The sequence below is a fragment of the Pempheris klunzingeri genome, chromosome 3 (genome assembly GCF_042242105.1).
Source record: "Pempheris klunzingeri isolate RE-2024b chromosome 3, fPemKlu1.hap1, whole genome shotgun sequence".
Classification (NCBI taxonomy): domain Eukaryota; kingdom Metazoa; phylum Chordata; class Actinopteri; order Acropomatiformes; family Pempheridae; genus Pempheris; species Pempheris klunzingeri.
In genome coordinates this window covers 22765693-22783659 of record NC_092014.1, presented here as the reverse complement: position 1 = coordinate 22783659, position 17967 = coordinate 22765693, and the positions used below count along the sequence as shown (strand labels likewise).

Here is a 17967-nt window from a genome sequence, read left to right as displayed (position 1 = left end):
TTTGCAGTTTTCAAAAGGCAGAATCCTTTTAGTGTAGTGTCATACAGTAAAAACATGTACATCAAAATATGATTGGAGCTGCAGCTGCAAATCACCTCCTTCTGTAGGAGTTATTCAGTGACCTCAACACCCTTTCATTATTTTGTTTAACGCCTGTATGCGTCAACACTTCGTCATTTCTCTCAACAGTTTTTAGACGGTCTACTATGCTTGCTCATTCCCCAGAGCCACCACATCACCGGCCATACTGACGTCATTTCAGCCAACAGCTAACGGGAATCACAGACTGTGGTAGTGTGACATCATTCATACTTATAATGGATATTACCGACCAACAACTTGCATCCTCTGAATTTAGTCTTGCGTTTTTATGATAAACACCAGGAAATGAATGCAACTCTTGTAAATGCCTACAATAGACGGTGTATGTTTGAGTGTATTTAGGACATTAGTGACTCGTCAAGCAGAGTGTTGCCTTCGTCACTTTACCTTCCTTCTGGTAACTTAGCGTTCTGTAGTAGTAGTGAATTTATGAAGGTCCTACTGTTGAATATTGAACAAATATGCAGAAAATAAGCTGAAACTACCTGTACATATATGTTTAAATAAAGAGCATCTTTCAGGAACATGCCGCCTGATTTTAGTCATTTGATTCTTTCAAACTGGAAAAAAACAAAAAAGAAAAGCGAGACGAGGCAGAGGTGATGCTTGTGAAATTTATTTACTTGACAAATCTTTTTGGTCCCTTCAACAACGTTAGACTGTTACAGCGACTTCTGGTGCAGTGAGGAGGTAAAACAGTGTGTCAGAGGTGGGAGGCCAGTGTGGGGAGGACACATCAGTGAGACAACTGTTTGCCAAGTAAACAGGGACAAAAAAAAAAAAAAAAAAAAAAAAGGCAGGCGTTTAAAGACACTGCTGTATAAAGGGTTAACCTGTCGTGCAATGTGAAACTTGAACAAGCAAGATGAAGTTGGATACAGTCAAACAGAAACGGAGGTAAAGACGCATGTTTCAGCCCCTCTGGCCACTAACTAATTTCACATTATTTCATGAACCAAAACTATGCAAAAGTGCATATTTTGACAGGTACAATAGCTTCTCATTGGTGTAACCGAAACAAGGAGAGAAAGCTAAATAGGGAAGGTGAACGCATTCATCGTAGTTAGTTGCCACTGCAGTAACTGTGAGGGAACGCTAGGATTACCTCAAATTTACAAAAAAGTAACACATTCTTACTGACAAAGTGAAATTCAGACATTTCTTGCGAGCCTCTTTCTATCTATCCAATTTTAAATCATTATCTATTCTGAAGGGCTCATTCCTTCGTCAAATCGCAGAAGTTACAGGAGGCCTGAACCCCAACAGCCTCAATTAAAAACATTTGGATTGGCATGTCAGACATTTGGGCAAGTTGGTGGGTGGAATCTCTCAGCTTTAAGGCTTTTCACACCAAGTCAAAATCAAGTCTGACAAAGAAAAGTCATGCAAGAACACGACCTAAAGAGGTGAACACTGCAACTGGACAGAAACTGATAAAATGGGCTCCCACCCATTCTTTGAACCTTTTCTCTAAACACAAACAACAACTCTTTGACTTCAGTGGCGCCTGGGTTGTGCTAAACTTCGCGGGCAGCCGACATCGTTCGGTGACAGTTCAGCAGCCAGCAGTCTTGTAAACACTTGAGACAGAGGAAAATGGAGAAACCAACACACATCAGTAAGTAAAAACTCCTCTATGTCAGATGCGAGGGATGAGGAGGCGCCGTGGCAAATACAAGCCATTGTAAAAGCCCGGCAGATTCCAGAGAGCCGCAGAGGGTCCTCTGTGTGTACGTCACAGTCTGTTCAGGGGGCTTCCCAGAGCCCCCGTGGTGCTCCACAAACAGCCTACCGCCTCCCGTCTCATCTCTTATCCCTAAAAACTCACAAACATTCACCTCGTCATTAAAAATCAAAAACTCAGGAGTGCTCACTGCTCCCCTCGAACTCTTCAAGTCAGGCAGTGTGGACACCACCACAGATTCACTTCCCATCAGCAACAAGGTTAACTCAAAAAACCTTGAGCATCTGCGTGAAAGGGTGACGTCAACTCTAAGATCCCTAAAACATGGTGGAAATAAAAGACCGATCTTAAAGAATGTCTCAGCATCACGTGTCCCTGTCTGCTCCTCCTAGGCTTACACCATGCATAAACTCATTTATGCACCCCATGCACATTTCACACCACCTACTCCAGTGTAAACCACACACAGACAAAAAGACAAAATCCAGCTAAAAGAAGACAAACACACAGGCTGCTGGCTACTAAATCTGAACAATCAAAGTATATCTCAGTTCCTGCTGCCTGAGCGCAAACCTGGTCAGAGTATTAAAGAGCCACCTTCTCCTTTTAAGGCCTTCATCGGTGTCCATGGAGAGACGAGCCAAACCTGGGCCATAAGTTAAGTCAAAGTACTACAAGAATAAAAATTCCTGAGAGCAGTGCTTGTCGCAATATCACTCAAAAACCTCATCATCCATGCTTGAACTGTTCAAAGACTGTTAGCTTCCATCAACAAAAGCCACAATCTGAACGGCTCACATCTCTGCAGTCCCATCATTGAATTGCCACCAAATACACCACGCATTTCGGCCAAACTCTTCCACAGACTACTAAATACTCTGCATAATATAAAAGCAACTGAAAATACTGTCCTTCTTTACAACAGAGACAAAAGTCAAGAATATGCCTCAAAGAGAAGCTACCTCTTTAGAAATCTACCAGAGTGAGGGCTGAAAGGATGAAACAGGCAGGTGCTGAGCGGCCACTTCAGTTAACAGTCTACAGTTACCTACAAAGCAAAATCTCAGGAGTTCAAAAATGATTGTTTGCCATAAATTAAATGCTCCGTCTCTGGGGATACTGCAAGGAAGTATACGTGAAGGTTTTTCAACATGGTACATGAACAAAACTTCTCTATAAAACCTTCTGTTGTCAATTCTATAAACTAAGAATGTGGGTAACGACATGTCTTGGATTTGACATAGAAGACTTAGTTACTCATCCCTAGCAGTGCTCCCAGTATTAACCAACGCTCTGAACAGTGACAACTAACTAGCTTTCAGACATCATGGTAAGGCAGCGAGCGTTCTTTGACACGACGTGGCTCTAAACTGATGATGCACATTTGTGGAAATATAATCTAACCTCCCTCCACATGAAACCGAAGATGAATTTGGCAAATTAAAGAATTGCAGAAAATCTGCAAGAAGAAAATCACAGCTTGGTGAACGTCATCGGAAGAACACACTGAGTGTGGAATAAGTAAACAAAGAGAACAGAGATGGCCGATGAGTGAGAAGAAGGAAGCAGAAGAACGCAACAGCCTGTTAGGAAGTAAAGGGACAATACGCCAATGCTCTTCTGGGGTCACTTCTGTGTAGTGTGATCAGTGTAGCCGGTCAACTCTTGTATTCAGAGTTACACTGTGTGTGAATTAGTATTGCTGTGTGTGTGTGTGTGTGTGTGTGTGTGTGTGAGAGAGGAGAATCAGAGGCCTGTTGTGAATGAGAAGTTGGCAGCTAGCTTGATTCTGCTTCGTGCGGCTCTTCTGCCGGGACTGTCCGTGGATAAGGGGGCCTTCGTGTCGGGGGGCGGTGGAGGTTTGGAGGCGGCAGAGTCTTCAGTGCTGCCAGGCTGCTCAGGTGGATCAAATGTGCCGTCTGCTGCAGTCACCTCAGGCTCATCACTCACTGAAACCACACACGTACAGACTGAGCTCACACATAATGCAAGACAGGAAAGGTGCAAATTAAGTGTTATGTACTCATTAAAATGGATTTTTGTTTTGTTCTCACTTCCTTTGCCTAAAATTAGAGAGCACTCCGAGCACATACTGTACCTCTGCCAAGGCCACGTGATCCTCCAATTTGACACATGACAGGCTGACTGCTTTAACGCATCATTTCAGGGGAATATTACGGTTCAGGATTAGGGGCCACAAAAAGGGAAAAAAAAACAAAAAAAACATTGTACATCCCTTCTTGTATTATATCTAGAGGCCTTTTAATGTCTGTAATGCTGAGAATCTGATTTCTGCAGTGAAAATGACAAACCAGCGACCTCACAGTCAGAGCAAAGGGTGAATAACTGCTCAACAGAGGCACAAATTCTGCAATACTGCCACGATGATTTTAGAATTAACTTAAGTGGCTTTAAATGCTATTCAAATACATGAAACTCTGAGCATTAAAACCGACCTGTTGGAGTTTTTTCCTCAAAGTGAATCAGGTCCGTCTCCCGGAGGAGAACGGGGTCGGGGTGGAGCTGAGGTGACGGTAGGCAGGATGGCACAGGACCACACAGCAGGTCTACTGGTGATGTCAGACACAGCAGCTCTGACTCTATCACCACGTCGCCACCTGGCAGGCACAAGAACACAATTTTATTTCATCCATCTTTAAAGCCATGCCTCCATTGTAATGTAAACATTATCTTTATCCCCAGTTAACCATTTTTATCATTTCAATTACTTCACTATATTATCTAATCACAAGCAGCACATATCAAAAACTTGTGTGACCTAAGCTACCTGGACTCTGGGCTCTAGAGGTTGCGTTGCTAATGGGGCTGTCTCTTGGGCTCTCCGTGTTCTCTCCTGGCTGGGGGCTGCTGGGGACTGAAGAGCTTGCCCTTGCTAAATAAAACACACACAGATCCATATTATCCAGCTTTCATATACTGTAGGCACCATCTCTGGTATGTATGTAAATGAGCTGAAATGGTCATATGACAATGACAACTGATGATAGGCTTGACTTTTCTAAATAAAACATGCTATAGGAAGTTGCCCATCAGCTTTACCTTTCATATCGTTCTTCAAAACGATAATCCTCTTGTGACCATGTCCTTTGATCCAGACCACCTGATGATGACACGTCACAAAACAATCCCATAAAACCTCCAGAGACAAGAATAATAATTAAGTACAATGACTGTATAATATTTCATGATGCTGTGTTACGTGAGAGCTGTGGCTTGTGGCTCAATTCCCACCTGTGGAATGGCGCTGAGCAGCTCATCAGTGCTGATGTATCCGTAAGAACGCGGCTGAAGGCCGAAGCCAGTGAATTTGTTAAAAGCCCCCTGGAACTCCGTCAGGAAGATCTGGTTGTAATGGTAGGTGTGGAGCAGGGCGCGTACGTTACGGGCAAACTGGTAGAGCCTGGTCAGCCTCACCCACTCCTCACCACGACCACTGGCACTCTCACCAGCTTTGCTGCCGTCATCACCTTCTTCATGGTACAACTGTGGAAGGAGGAGGAACAGACGCAGTCAGTTCTGCCTCTGTGTGTGGTGGAGTGCTGCTAAACAAGAGCTTGTAGAGGACCAAAAACAAAAACACTCACCTCCACGAGGTAGGGCAGGCTCTTGAGTAACTCGCTGAGGGAGAGGAACCCATATTCACATGGGTTGAGCGGGGCTCCGTGGACACTATGGTAATACTGACTCAGCGCCTCCACTTTGAGACCCCTGGTGACCTGCTCCTCCTCTTGGGACATGAGCAGACCCAGTAACTGGGAGGTCAGCGAGCGCAAAGACTTCCTGTTGATCAACTGCACTTCCCGACCCTCTGAGCCATCCACCACCTTGAAATGGAAAGAAAGTCAGTCAATTAAGACGTTCTAAGGATTTCTGGGGAATTCATTTTTAATGACCGGACTCCCGCATTCTATGTGCGACCTGCAGCTTAATTTGATTCAGCAACAGCTTTCGTCTACTGCACTTCAAAAAGTCATGGGGGACATTTCCAGCAAAAAAAAAAAAAAAAAAATTAACTTGCATTTAGATGGTTGCTGTGCTTGTCTGCTTTGCCTAAAAATGTCCCCAATTCCCCAGGACGTACCTTTACCGTCTTTTATTCACTGGAGTTAAAGTGCAGCTGTGACTTTGCTGTAAAGTTGGCCCGTCCCTATCAAATTGCATTGGACGCTTTCTGAATGAACTTCTTTTCAGTGCTGCTGTCTTTGCTACATGATTAATAAGGTCATCAATTAACTAGTAGACTCAGCAAAGGAGTTATAGTGATGAGCGACACAACACCAGGAATATTTTGTTTTGATGGATATCAGATGAGACGAAACAAACCCTCTTGTAACAACAAAAAGGATATCAACTGAATTCTACATGAAGTATGCATGTGAATATACAGCAGTTCCATTTATGCTATTTTTTTTTTTTTTTTTAACAGCGGTGGACCAAATTGTATCAAATTAATTCTACTTCTAGCATGAACACTTTATATAGAGTACATATTACATTTGTTTTGGGTAGACTCATTAACAAAATGTGTACATTCATGAACACCTTTGAGTCTCTTTCTGAGGAAAATAAATAAATAAATAAAATAACAAGAAAAACAAAAGTAGTTTTAAGATCTACACATGGAAAAAAACAAACCAAAAACCAATGCTTTGTATTCTTTACCTTGACAACATGGCAGAGTTTGATCAGCAGAGCTGGCAGGGAGCTGGCGTCATAGTCCTGCAGGCGGAGACCATAACCAAAGGTCTTGCTGTACTCGGTGAGCAGCTGGCTGACAGGCAGGCTGGAGCTTTTCTGAGCCCGAAGCAGCTTGACCAGCTGAGCAGCCAGAGCCTTGATACGCTCCACTTCTGTCAGAGTCAGCACTTTCTCTTCTCCACACTCCAACACCTGATGAAGGTGGGGAACAGTTGTTAAATTAGTGTTCAGGCAGAGATGAAGAAAAAGGCATTTTTGCTCGATTAAATGTGGATTCATTGACCCAGTTCAATCAGAGTACTTGACAAATGAGAAAAATCAAGAGAAGCCTGATTTAACCCAGAAAGTATTTTGTGTGAATGGAAATAGGAGTTCCATGAGAGCTACCTAATGCTAATCACCTATGAGAGGGTTAGTTTGTCTTGACAAGTCAGTACAAAGAAGCAAAAAGAAATTTAGGATGCAGATACACAGATGACTGTCATGGATGGACCATCATTACACACCCAAAATACACTCTGACACCACTGACTGCTTCAATATACATTTCTTTAATCTTGCCTCTCTTTTGTCCTGAGGCTGACTAAATATTCTGTTATGAACAGCTATACCTCACAGTTAAGTGTTGGAGGAATCATACTGGACAAATGCACCAGTCTTCCTAACTCACCAGCAGTATGTCGGGGATCGCCTCGAAGAGCTCCATGAGCTTGGTGAAGCCGTAGTAGCTCAGCTTGCACTGGCGGCCGAAGTGATGGTGGTAGGTGGGGATGAACTTACTGAAGGGCATTCGGCAGTGAGGCTGGTGACGGAGAAGGTCCACCACCTCCTTCCCAAACTGCTTGGTGCGCTCCATTTCTTCAACTGTGCGCTCTGTGGACGTATAGGAGGGAATTCAGTGAAATCTAATCAATGAAAAAATAAAACCTGAAATTATCGGTTTACAATTTATACATACTGCAGGGACTTCCAACTTTGATTAGTTTCTATATTATTTATATTTAACAATATATCCATATGTAAGTTTTTGATAGCTAGTTCAAACTGACCTCTCTTGGGAACAGAGATGACTGTGTCCGTGTCCTGATGTGTAATAGTGATGGTGGTATCGGGGATCTCAGTCAGTAGGTCCATTAGGTCACATATGCCATAGTCTATTACCCTCCAGTCTCTGGAGAAGCACCTGTAGAGGAATGCATTACTAACATGATGATCCATACACTGATGATCCACTTTTAATCTGACACTCAGTTTCTTCCAACTGTAAATTCATTGACAAACACACAGGCAAATTTGTAGCATTCATCTGAATAGAATCAAACTGACCAATGGTATGCCTGCATGAAGTCCTTGATTGCCACTTGTTTGCTGGCTTGAAATTTAAGCAGTTTGAGCAGGTCTTGGGTGAAACGCTTTACTTGAGCACGATGGGTCAGGGTAAGTAATCGCTTTGTACCCATACCCAAGATCTGTAGGCAAAGAAAATTGAAATAATAAAAAATTAAAAAACACCATTTTGAAGACAAACAAATAAAACTACGATGTTCATGTTTCATGTGCCACCCTCATTCTCAATACCTGCAGGACATGTGGCACAGCCTCCAGAAGCTCCAGCAGTTTGGAGTAACCGTAGTCAGAGACGCGGCACTGCTTGGCAAAGTGATGGTGGTATGAGGGAATGAACTTGCTCATGGGCATGATGCAAGAAGGTTGACTCTTCAACAGGTCAATAATCTCTCGGCTGAACTGGATGAGCTGCGGGTTGCCAACCGGACTCTTGCAACGCTGAATCCATGGCTCTGCATTAAAAGGATAGTGTTTCTAAAAGCCTGAAGTGGGTCTATCCATATCTTAAAATAGCACTACCTATGCATAACACTGCAGGAAATTCACAGATTTAAGCTAAAAAGTCAAACAACTTTCCACAAAATGTTAAGTGTTCAGACAAAATGTTGAATGTTCCTACCGGAGGTTGGTGCTGGCGGTTTGTTATGGATCCACTTGATGACTTTGAAGCCATTCTGAGCTGTTACTATTGTGATACTGGGAACACATGTTATGAGGTGCTCTAGAGGAACACCACCCTCCAGTGTCTCATTGCCCAGCTGCAGAGGGCTGAATTTAGCTGCATAGCACTCTGGAAAACTAAACGGAAAATATACTAAATTATTGACTTTATAATGTGTGAAAATATGCTTTTTGATTAAGAGAAAGTTTATACGTGAATTACAGAGCTCGTTGTCACCTGAGTAATGGAAGGGTTCCCTCATGGGACTGCAACAAACTGTGAACCTCAGAGGCTAAACTACTCAGAGACATCACAACAAACGGTATTTTGTAGGAGTCTGGATCAAAGTCAGCCTCACTAAAAAAACACAAAATAAGACAAATCAGTAAAAACAGGGGTGACTAAAGTTGTACAGTACAGAGGACTGTGCTTGTATGATTGTTATGGTTGATTAAATTCTTCAGAGCAAGAGTAAGTGAGGTACATGACGGCTCAACCAAGTAGCCAAAATTGCAGGCTTGCTATCTAACTGGGCTAATACAGGATTTTAATACATGAACCAAATAACATTTTAATAAATTAATTTCAACAAAAAAGTGTGTATGTACACACACACACAGACAATATGCAAAACTAATAACCTGAAGTCCTGCTTTGTGTAGTGTTGTCTGCAGACAGGTTCATGGTACTCCAGCTCCTCAAACACCACAGGGCTGCCGCTAGCAGAAGAGGAGCCCTCCTGGGACTGGGAAGACCCCAATGGACTCTGACGGACTTGGCTGCTGGACAGAAGGCACACAAGCCTTGAGCCCCCCTGTTCCCGCACTGCCACCACGTCTGGCACCCTGTACAGATCCCCAACCACAAGCTTACGAGAATATCTGGAGAGGGGAAAAAAAGAGCATATAGATTGGTATTACAAACTGCTTTAAAATGCTGATTTTATTTCTGCTATACTGCTGTACAAAATCTCTGAGTAAAGTTACTCATGTTTGAAAGCCATGAGTTGAGAAAAAGCTACTTACTTTTTCTCATAGATCTCAGAGAATTTGAAGAGGGGAAGGCAATTGGCAGGTGCATCCTGGAGAATGCTGATAATTTCTGTGCTGTAAGATGAAAAAAAAAATTGAAATCACCACCACAATACAAAGCAGAACAGTTGAATAAAATATGTATTCTTTTCTTCTCGTGTCTGAAGTTCAATGAACCCCAAACAACTTAACTATGCTCAAATATACCTGAGCATGGCAAGGGATTTGTTGTTTCCTCCGGTGATCAGAGACACCTGAATGCGCTTGCCTCCCATCTTATAGCGGTGCAGGCCACTGACGGCACTTATGGCCTGCTGCAGGGACAACATCTGGATTGTGGCCTTCAGCTGATAGTCAGTGTGGGGGCTGAGCTCCACAGCTTTCACCTTGACAAAAAAAAAAGTCACCTCATTTCATTTCAAGCAGATCATTTGCAAACAATCTTAGTGCAAGCAAATAGATGCTATCTGAGGAGACTTTGTGGACTATTAAAAATGTGAGGGATTTCCTTTTTAGCCTCTACACACAGGAGTGCCTCCAGGTCACATTCAGGTCAAGCAGTCCAATTCAGGCCAGCTGTGAAATCTAAAGTTTTAGCCCATCTTTGGAGCACAGTTTAGTTGTCCAGTTGTCTTGGGTTGGCTGGCACCCTACAGATAGGGAGTGATGCAGCATTGTCAGGGTTACCATGGTCGCAGGTGCTAGCTGTACTGTGCTCTTGACATCGCAAGATAGACTGTATGAATCTCCAGGTCACCATCAGCATGTTTTTCCAACAGGAGTCAATGTGGTCTGGGGTAACATGAATGGTCACAGTTCCTTGTTTAGATTTAAGGGAGCCACCAGACCACTCACACATCCTTGTGGTACATGTAGAGTGACCACATTTGGGCATGGAGTAATTTTGGCAAGCCTAGCAGGGTTAAATGGACTGATCACTTCAACTGGTCCTTCAAAATTGAGATGGCATCAAGCAGTGCTCATACTGTTTTACTGCTGTTGCCATTCTCCTCTGCTAAGCATCAATAAACATTGCTATGTTAGATAGCAGGGTCTCCAGTAAGCTTTTCCTCAGTGTCTGAGCTACCCATTATCCGAAGATTTCCTTCAAACGGGATGCAGGTTTATCATTGGAGTAGGCTTTACCTGCCCGTATCGGGAGAAGGTGTCATGCAGTGTCTGCTGCAGGTCCTTGCGGGACATTCTGTAGTCCAGGTTGGCCACTTGGATCTCTGCTCCATCTGAGAAAGGCTCAGGAGGACCTTTAGTACACGGGCTGCGAGGAGCGGCCAGGAGGGGGGAGGACCGACTTGACAGGCAGGGGGACGCACTCCTTTTGTTAGACAAGAGGAAGACAAATTCATTACATTTAATACTATGATAGTCTTTTTTGTGTATAGCATTAGCAGTATACCGCATTCAGACAAATTAATGCTCTAGGTCAACTTAGTCAAATATGACAAATGATTTAAACCCAGTATTTCACCTGGATGACCAAGAGCCCTGGGACAGGATGAGGGGACTGAAGCTCCTGTGCAGGTTCAACTTGCTGAAAGCTGAAGGTGTGCTAATCTGAAACTCCCCTGAGCTCCTGTCCACTTGTTCTACAGGGGATTCAGTCCCAATGCGAGGATTGGAGCCATCTCTTCTGCATGGAAAGTTGGGGGGGGGCAGGATATAAAAAGGATATATTCTTTCCAACAAAATTAAGTTGGTGCATGAAAACAGACAACAGATATTTTAGGTTAAGGTCCTTGTGTGTACCTTCTTCTGTACATGGATTCTCCAATGAGTCCAGGCTTGGACACCTGTTCCAGGGTCCCTGTGTCGCCATTACTTTGGGGGGAAGAGGAAGCAGCGCGTCCTTTCTCCAGATGGTGGAAGCCCATTCTGGGTTTGCTCTCCAAACTACCCAGCTCCTGGATGAGAGAGAGACTGCAGATGTTAATACTGTGTATGCTGGTTCGAGACTGGTGATGTGTTCGTGTGTATAATCCAGCTCAAAAGAAGAGGTCATGAAAGGGCATGAATTGATGTATTTAATATCAACTAGCTGACTAAAACACAGCAGCTGATGATATAGCCATGAGAGTGTGCTTTACATATAAATGTTTTTATTCATCTTCAACCAGACCTGATAAAATGTTACCACAGTATTCAGTGTTATCGGTCTTTTGAAAATCAATCTGTTACTTAATATTCTTAGTGTTTTGATGTTTCCCTTCCAGTTTGGAGCCAAATAAAAAACTGGATACAATTCAAATTGAAAGTTCTCTTTACGGTCGTTTTTCTCCAGTTTTCCACATCAGGACAATCAGGACAAACAAACCAAGTCAGTCATCCCAACCACCAGAGGTCAGTTTTATCACAGTGCACAAAAACATTGCATGGGCAAAACTCAGGCACAAAATAGAGGCTTGGAGCAGACTTTGGACAAACACATAAGTAGTATATCAGCACTGATACACTGGACAAAAACGGACAGAGAAAAAGCACAAAAGCTATAGGCTAATTCATGCATTAATATGATGAATGACCAATGAACATGCAGGACAGCAGGGCAAACATGAAGCACTAACCACAACTAATGCATGCTACTTGCTGGCACAGGCAGGCAAATGCAGCTTAGCGAGGAGCTGTTAGTCAAAGCAGCAATTAGAAGGACACTGGGGGTAAAGAAGCTACTGTGAATTACAAAGCAGCCCAGACAAGGATAGAGGGCAATGGATGTTAAGGGGAAGCAGGCACCGACGAGTCTGCTGACCTGATGGGGTTTGGCTGGAGCACCACCGGGAGGCCCACTGCAACCCCTCCTGGGGCTGTAAGGCCTTTCAGGCACTGGGCCTGAGGTGTGGCACGGGCGGGTTGCTCGCCGTGGCCTCCTGGGTGACCTGGGCTTCTCCAGGGGCAGAAAAGAGAAGGCGGATATGGATGGGGGAGGGGCGAACACTGAAGCCTGGTTTTGATAGGTCTGGGGCAGAGTCTGCAAGTGATGGGGCTGAGACTGAAGCTCAGGCTCAGGACTTGCATCGCCTCTTGGCCGCGGGGAGAAGGAAAGGTAGATTCGGCGGCCAAACACATCCTCATTTTCCATTCGCTTGCGGGCACGCACAGCTGCCTCAGGGCTGCCAAAACGGAGGACTGCTGTGCCCTGGGACATGCCCAGCACCTTGCCACCACAGTTGTCTGACAGACGGCGGAGCCTGAGCTTCACAGCGTTCCGCAGGCTCTTGTCACAGTTGACAGGGAGGTTGTGCACATAGAGGAGGTTGAAACTGGGCTGAGGGAGGGGAGGAAGAGACAGCGCGTCTGTCTGGTTTACACTTCAAAATTGAAAGCAGTGGTCTTCGTTTTAGTTGAAACTATTTGGAAAATGGCTAAGAGTGGTATTGATTAGGAAAAATTATAATTACCCCTAAAAGAAAACTGCGCAAATAATTAATTGCTATGATGTTCAAATGTTCAAGAAGTCCAACTGCCTCATTGTCTGCCCTCTTGACCAAGTTCCCACTAAAATGAATCTCTCCCTGGTTACTTTCAGCTCTTACTTACCTTTTTTGATACAGAGTAGAGCGAAGTATCTTTTAATGAAGCATTTGTGAGGCCTACCTGTGATTTGACAAGCATGCGTGGTGGCAGATCAGCTGTGATCTCCTGAAAGGGTACGTGGCAGTGGGCGTGCTGCAGTAGGGCTGAAGATGTATGGTTGCCATGGACCAGGATCACCTGGAAACCATGGCGATGACGCAGGTCACTCAGCTCACTTGCAAAGTTCACATCCGCTGTTAACAAAGAAAAAATAGCACTTATCACCACACAATCCTTTGTAGTTTCATGTAGATGATCATAGGGAACCCGAGCTGAACTCACAGGATACCAGCACAACAGTGGCAGGTGCAGTGTGGGTCTCTGCAAAGCGTCGCAGGCTCTGGCGAAGCTTGTCATCTGCAGCATTCTTGGCTGTGGCGTTGATATGTGCAACAGTAACCTGATGAAACCAAATTATAAATACATAACTTATAATACATACAATTTCTCCCTTTTTGTTGTTTTTTTTGTAGGGAATTGCTCAATACATTCATGCCATTTTATGGATGTTAATGTCTGATAAGGAAATTCGTTCGACAATATCAAAGTGGTAATTTCACTGTATTATTGTGAAGGCTTCAATATACAGTATCTGATTTGACACTGAATAAAGTGGAATAGTATGAGAATGCTTCCTGTCAGCCAAGACTATAAGTCAAGGTAAATAAGCCCCATCTTAAGGGTAAATGTATTCCTGTTTAGCCACACAGAACCAACTCAGGCCATCATAAAACTGTAGCTCACATATGATAATTGATCATTTACTCAGGGTGTAAATGGCCCTGATTTGTATCATCATCACCATGAGGCTGTTAGACATCATTGTTAGTACCTGGCAGTTGTTGAGCTCTTGGATGACTGCTTTACTCTCCTTGCTGATATCACAGACGCAAATGAATTCTGCCTCACGATGGCCCTGAAAGAAACGGCTGCGAATACGCTGCACCACAGCTCCAGCAGAGCGTCCGCTGGGCACGCTGCAATTCTCAATGTCCCAGAAGACACCGACAGGAGGGATGTTCTCAGGCCCACTATTCTCTGGAGAACCTAGCAGACAGTTAGCAATCAGTCTAAATGCTTGCGACAGTTTCAAAGCATGACTGAAGTTCTCCAATTTCCAAAGAACTTGCCATTTTAAATAGTCCAATCAAGATTCCAATAAACAGTACATATGCAGGGATTCATTCAAATCATATCATGGAGCCCACTAACCATACTTCTGGCCAGTCTTGCCAAGGCTGGTCGATGCCATGAGCATCATGCCATCAGATGATGTGCCACAGCCATTACAAATGGGGATTGGAGCAGTCTGGGGAACAGGAACATTGGGCCACACCTTGTCTGACTCTAACGCCAGACCATTCATGGGCTGCAAATGCATACAAGTAAATACATTAATAAATACAGGGGAAAATAGATATAACACACATCAACAGCCAGCAAAACTATACCAAAAGCATTCTGTAACACCACAAATACAAAACCAGTCTCTGTTTACATGACTGAGGTCATCCATTCATATATAACCAAGTTACCTACAGTGATCTTCATGGCACAACAACACAAAAGAAAAGCTCTACCAACCTTTAACAGACACTCCTGGCAGTAGTGCGCCCCCTTCACACAAACCGTGCGTTCTACATTTAGGTGCATAGGATTAGAGCAGAAGTGTGCTGAGGTGGTTGTAGTGGTGATGGTGGTGGTGGCTGGGAGATCACCGAGTGTGCTTCTCTGGGATCTTCTGGCTGATGGGCAGCAATCAACACTGCAGGTGTAGTAGCCAGAAGAGGCCAGGCAAGAGCCATGCAAGGGAGTGGGTAGAGAGGAAACACAAGGCAAAGGGGAGGCGAGAGGTGCTGAAGAGGGAAACGGGCTGGGCTGACTGCATGGAAGAGGTACAGATGTGTAGGTGTGGAGAAGTCCTGAGCAGCAGGAGAGGTAGGGGTGTGAGGAAATAGGCTGAGATGTCGCGACTGAAGAGAGCAGCTGAGGTTTGTAACCAAGATTGAGCGAAGGATCAAGAACTTCACCTCCACTTCCGCTGGTCATGTTATATTTATATTGATGAACAGATGAAGCTAAAGAGCAAGGGCCAGATCTGCTAACACTGCTGTTGCTGATGGGTGCCCCGAGAGAGCCTGGGGTACTATAGAGTGACACAACACCAGCAATGCTGCCACTGCTACTAACAACACCTCCGCCACCTGATAACCCATAGCCAGCTGTGCTGCAGTAGTCACACTGAGTGCAAATGCTTACTTTGGGGCTAGCCCCCTCTTGTAGCTGCTGCTGCGGTGGTGGCTGTTGTTGGTGCATGTCTTGTGTAAACTGAGGAGGAGGCAAGCAGGGAGGAGGTAAAGGGAGTGGGGCCAGAGAGAAGGGCTGGGATGATTGGGAAGAGGAAGTATGGTGTGGATGGGGAGGAGGAGGAGGGACATCTTTCAATTCCAGCACGGCCTTTCTGCTATCCATGTAATTATTCTGCAACATAAGAAAACCAGCATATTATTTCACACAAAGGAACAATGTTCTGTGGATTATTGTTTATAGTTATGGAAACTTAAAACTTCAATCTGTACCCTAAAGTCAAATAACATTAAATCCAAATAACCTAAATGGCTGTGCAAAGATTTTCACAGCACACTCAAAGCAGAAGATAACTGCAGTGGCCAGTATCAAACAAACTTCAAAAGGTTTAATCCAAATAGAAAAAGTAATATACTATCTCTGTTCACAATTACAAGCTGTGAAAAGCTATATTTATAGTTTCCATTACACTGCGTCATCATGCAGGTGACAAGTGCAGAGAGCACCATTTTTCTATATTTGGATTTTCTTTTCTTTTCACAACACAACAAAGATGAACGTAACAAAACAGACTCAGCTCACAGATACAGTGCACATATGCATTGTCTGTTTGATGGCTGCAAGAGTAGATTGAGGGTCAAAAATAGTTGATTGAACAAAGCCCAAATGAGGTCAAGGGGGGCCCAAAATGAGGGCTAGAAAACTGAATTCTTGGAGGATTCAAGCACAGTGCAATACAATACAGTAGCATACAGTGCAGTCTGATACAATTGATACTCCTTCCTAATATGTTCAATAAAGGGTCCCAGATCTTAAGAAACTTGGGGCAAGGACGGGGAACCATATTTCCACTCCAAGAATAACCATTTTTGCTATGACCATACCAAACATGAGGGCGTGTTGAATTGTTGGGGGAAGAGCAGTTAATGTGTCCAATAACAAAAAGAGACAGTCAGGGATTACCTGTCTACTGTAAATGTCACTGAACAAAAGAAAAATATCATCCCAGAAACTCTTGAGCCTGGGACAGGACCAAAAAAGATGACCTAGAAATATTCAGAAAAGACCCACTGTGTTCATTGTTAACCCATTGTGTAGTTCCTATGTAAAGTACAAGTTGCTGATGTTCACAAATTCCTTTTTTTCCCCACTGGATTCCTGTTACTTTTAGCTATCAGACAGCCCCAGTGATTTCTGGTCCATAAGGATAATGCCATTTGTCAATGCACTGACTCTAGCTGAGCTATAAATGTTGGAATTAATATAAGAATAATACACAGATGATATGTACATGGTATAGAGAACACATTTACTTCCAAATTTCCAGAACTGAACCTGATAATGGGGCCAAATCATTGTCCTTTTATTTGAGATTTCACAATGGACACAACTTCACTCTGTGCTACGTGCCATTGTGTACTGCCAATGTGCACAGATATCTGGACTGTACAAAGATAAATACCTACTTCTTTATCTGTATGATGAAGGGAGGTCGTCTCATTGGTGGAGAAGCAGTCTTTGAGTTTCCATAGCAGTGTTGAGGCCTCCGTTTTGGGGTGATTGAGCCATGGGAAGGGTCTAGAGCTGCATATGGGTCTCTCCTCTCCCAGTCCTTCCATCATACAACCCTGAGAGACCTTTCACCATACCGTCATCTCCCTTCTCTCTCATGCTTTCCTGTGAAGAGGAAACTAAAAGTTAAACGATTACACCAGTTACATCACCTCTCAAAAGCTACGTGTTAGATCCTCACTTACACATCTATGGTATCACAGGTCTGGTGGTAAAAATGCATTAGACCAACAGGTTCGTAGCGGCAATTTAAATCAACAAAGAGGACCTGTCTGTGTACGGAACGTTTACACGCTTGAAAACTTTGGACTGCTGAAGCTAACTGACGCCACAGCGATGTTTAGCCACACAGAACCGAAAACGTTAAGTTAGCTACATGCTACCTTACGGTAACGCCGTTTCTCGGGATGTATTAGCTGTTGTTTATAGCTCAGCGGAATTAGCTTGTTAGCGTTAACCAGCCAGGTTGCTATCTTGTCTGAAATTAGCTAATTAAACGTGAACTGATTGCTTAGAGCTAACGTACGGTTTAAGCTAACAGACGCCACTACTTAGCTTGTTTCACAGACCATAGCTAACTCCTACACACACTGCACCGTTTATTGTCTTTACGGTCAACTTAATAGCGGTTAGTAATAGTGACAACGAGCCAAAATAGTTGGTTATTTGACTACCTGAGGTCTCGTCTTTCACATCTTCCTCAAAGGACTGGTTCCTCTTGTCTGTCTCCCTGGAAACACGCACCTTTTTGTAACCTACGTTTGCCAGAAAGCAGGAACAACTGTCGCAAATGTTTTTGTTACGCTGTATTGTTGTTGTTTCAGTTTTAACAAAATGTAAATGTTAGAGCAATCATTTTTGGGGTTCATATATTCAGTATATTGAATTGTTATTTTATATAGGCCTAAGTGGCAGAAGAATATGCATTTTATCAATACTATAGCTATGCTAATATG

The 17967-nt window shown here is 43.7% G+C and overlaps 1 protein-coding gene across 1 annotated transcript; it reads right to left on the bottom strand.

Moving 5' to 3' along the window:
* Positions 1-702: 702 nt before the first annotated feature.
* On the bottom strand, positions 703-17744 carry LOC139225579 (meiosis regulator and mRNA stability factor 1). The gene is made up of 27 exons (XM_070856355.1): positions 17686-17744; positions 16906-17116; positions 14717-15613; positions 14345-14501; positions 13965-14179; positions 13415-13532; positions 13154-13326; positions 12309-12824; positions 11309-11463; positions 11031-11192; positions 10691-10877; positions 9752-9930; positions 9539-9619; positions 9155-9394; positions 8751-8870; positions 8472-8650; positions 8084-8304; positions 7832-7974; positions 7555-7688; positions 7176-7378; positions 6470-6697; positions 5392-5631; positions 5039-5290; positions 4847-4907; positions 4575-4679; positions 4243-4404; positions 703-3735 (listed from the first exon to the last, which is right to left on the bottom strand). The coding sequence occupies exons 2-27, from the start codon at positions 17059-17061 to the stop codon at positions 3533-3535; spliced, it is 5487 nt and encodes a 1828-aa protein (XP_070712456.1). The 5' UTR covers positions 17062-17116; positions 17686-17744; the 3' UTR covers positions 703-3532.
* Positions 17745-17967: the final 223 nt, after the last annotated feature.

Bases quoted from the DNA above. Each gene is read 5' to 3' on its own strand.
- LOC139225579 (XM_070856355.1), bottom strand. From the start codon at position 17,061: ATGATGGAAGGACTGGGAGAGGAGAGACCCATATGCAGCTCTAGACCC. The intron at 9,931-10,690 runs GTAAAGCCTACT...TTTTTTGTCAAG, and splicing joins CCTTCTCCCGATACGGGCAG to GTGAAAGCTGTGGAGCTCAG. The intron at 9,395-9,538 runs GTAAGTAGCTTT...TCCCCTCTCCAG, and splicing joins TCTGAGATCTATGAGAAAAA to ATATTCTCGTAAGCTTGTGG.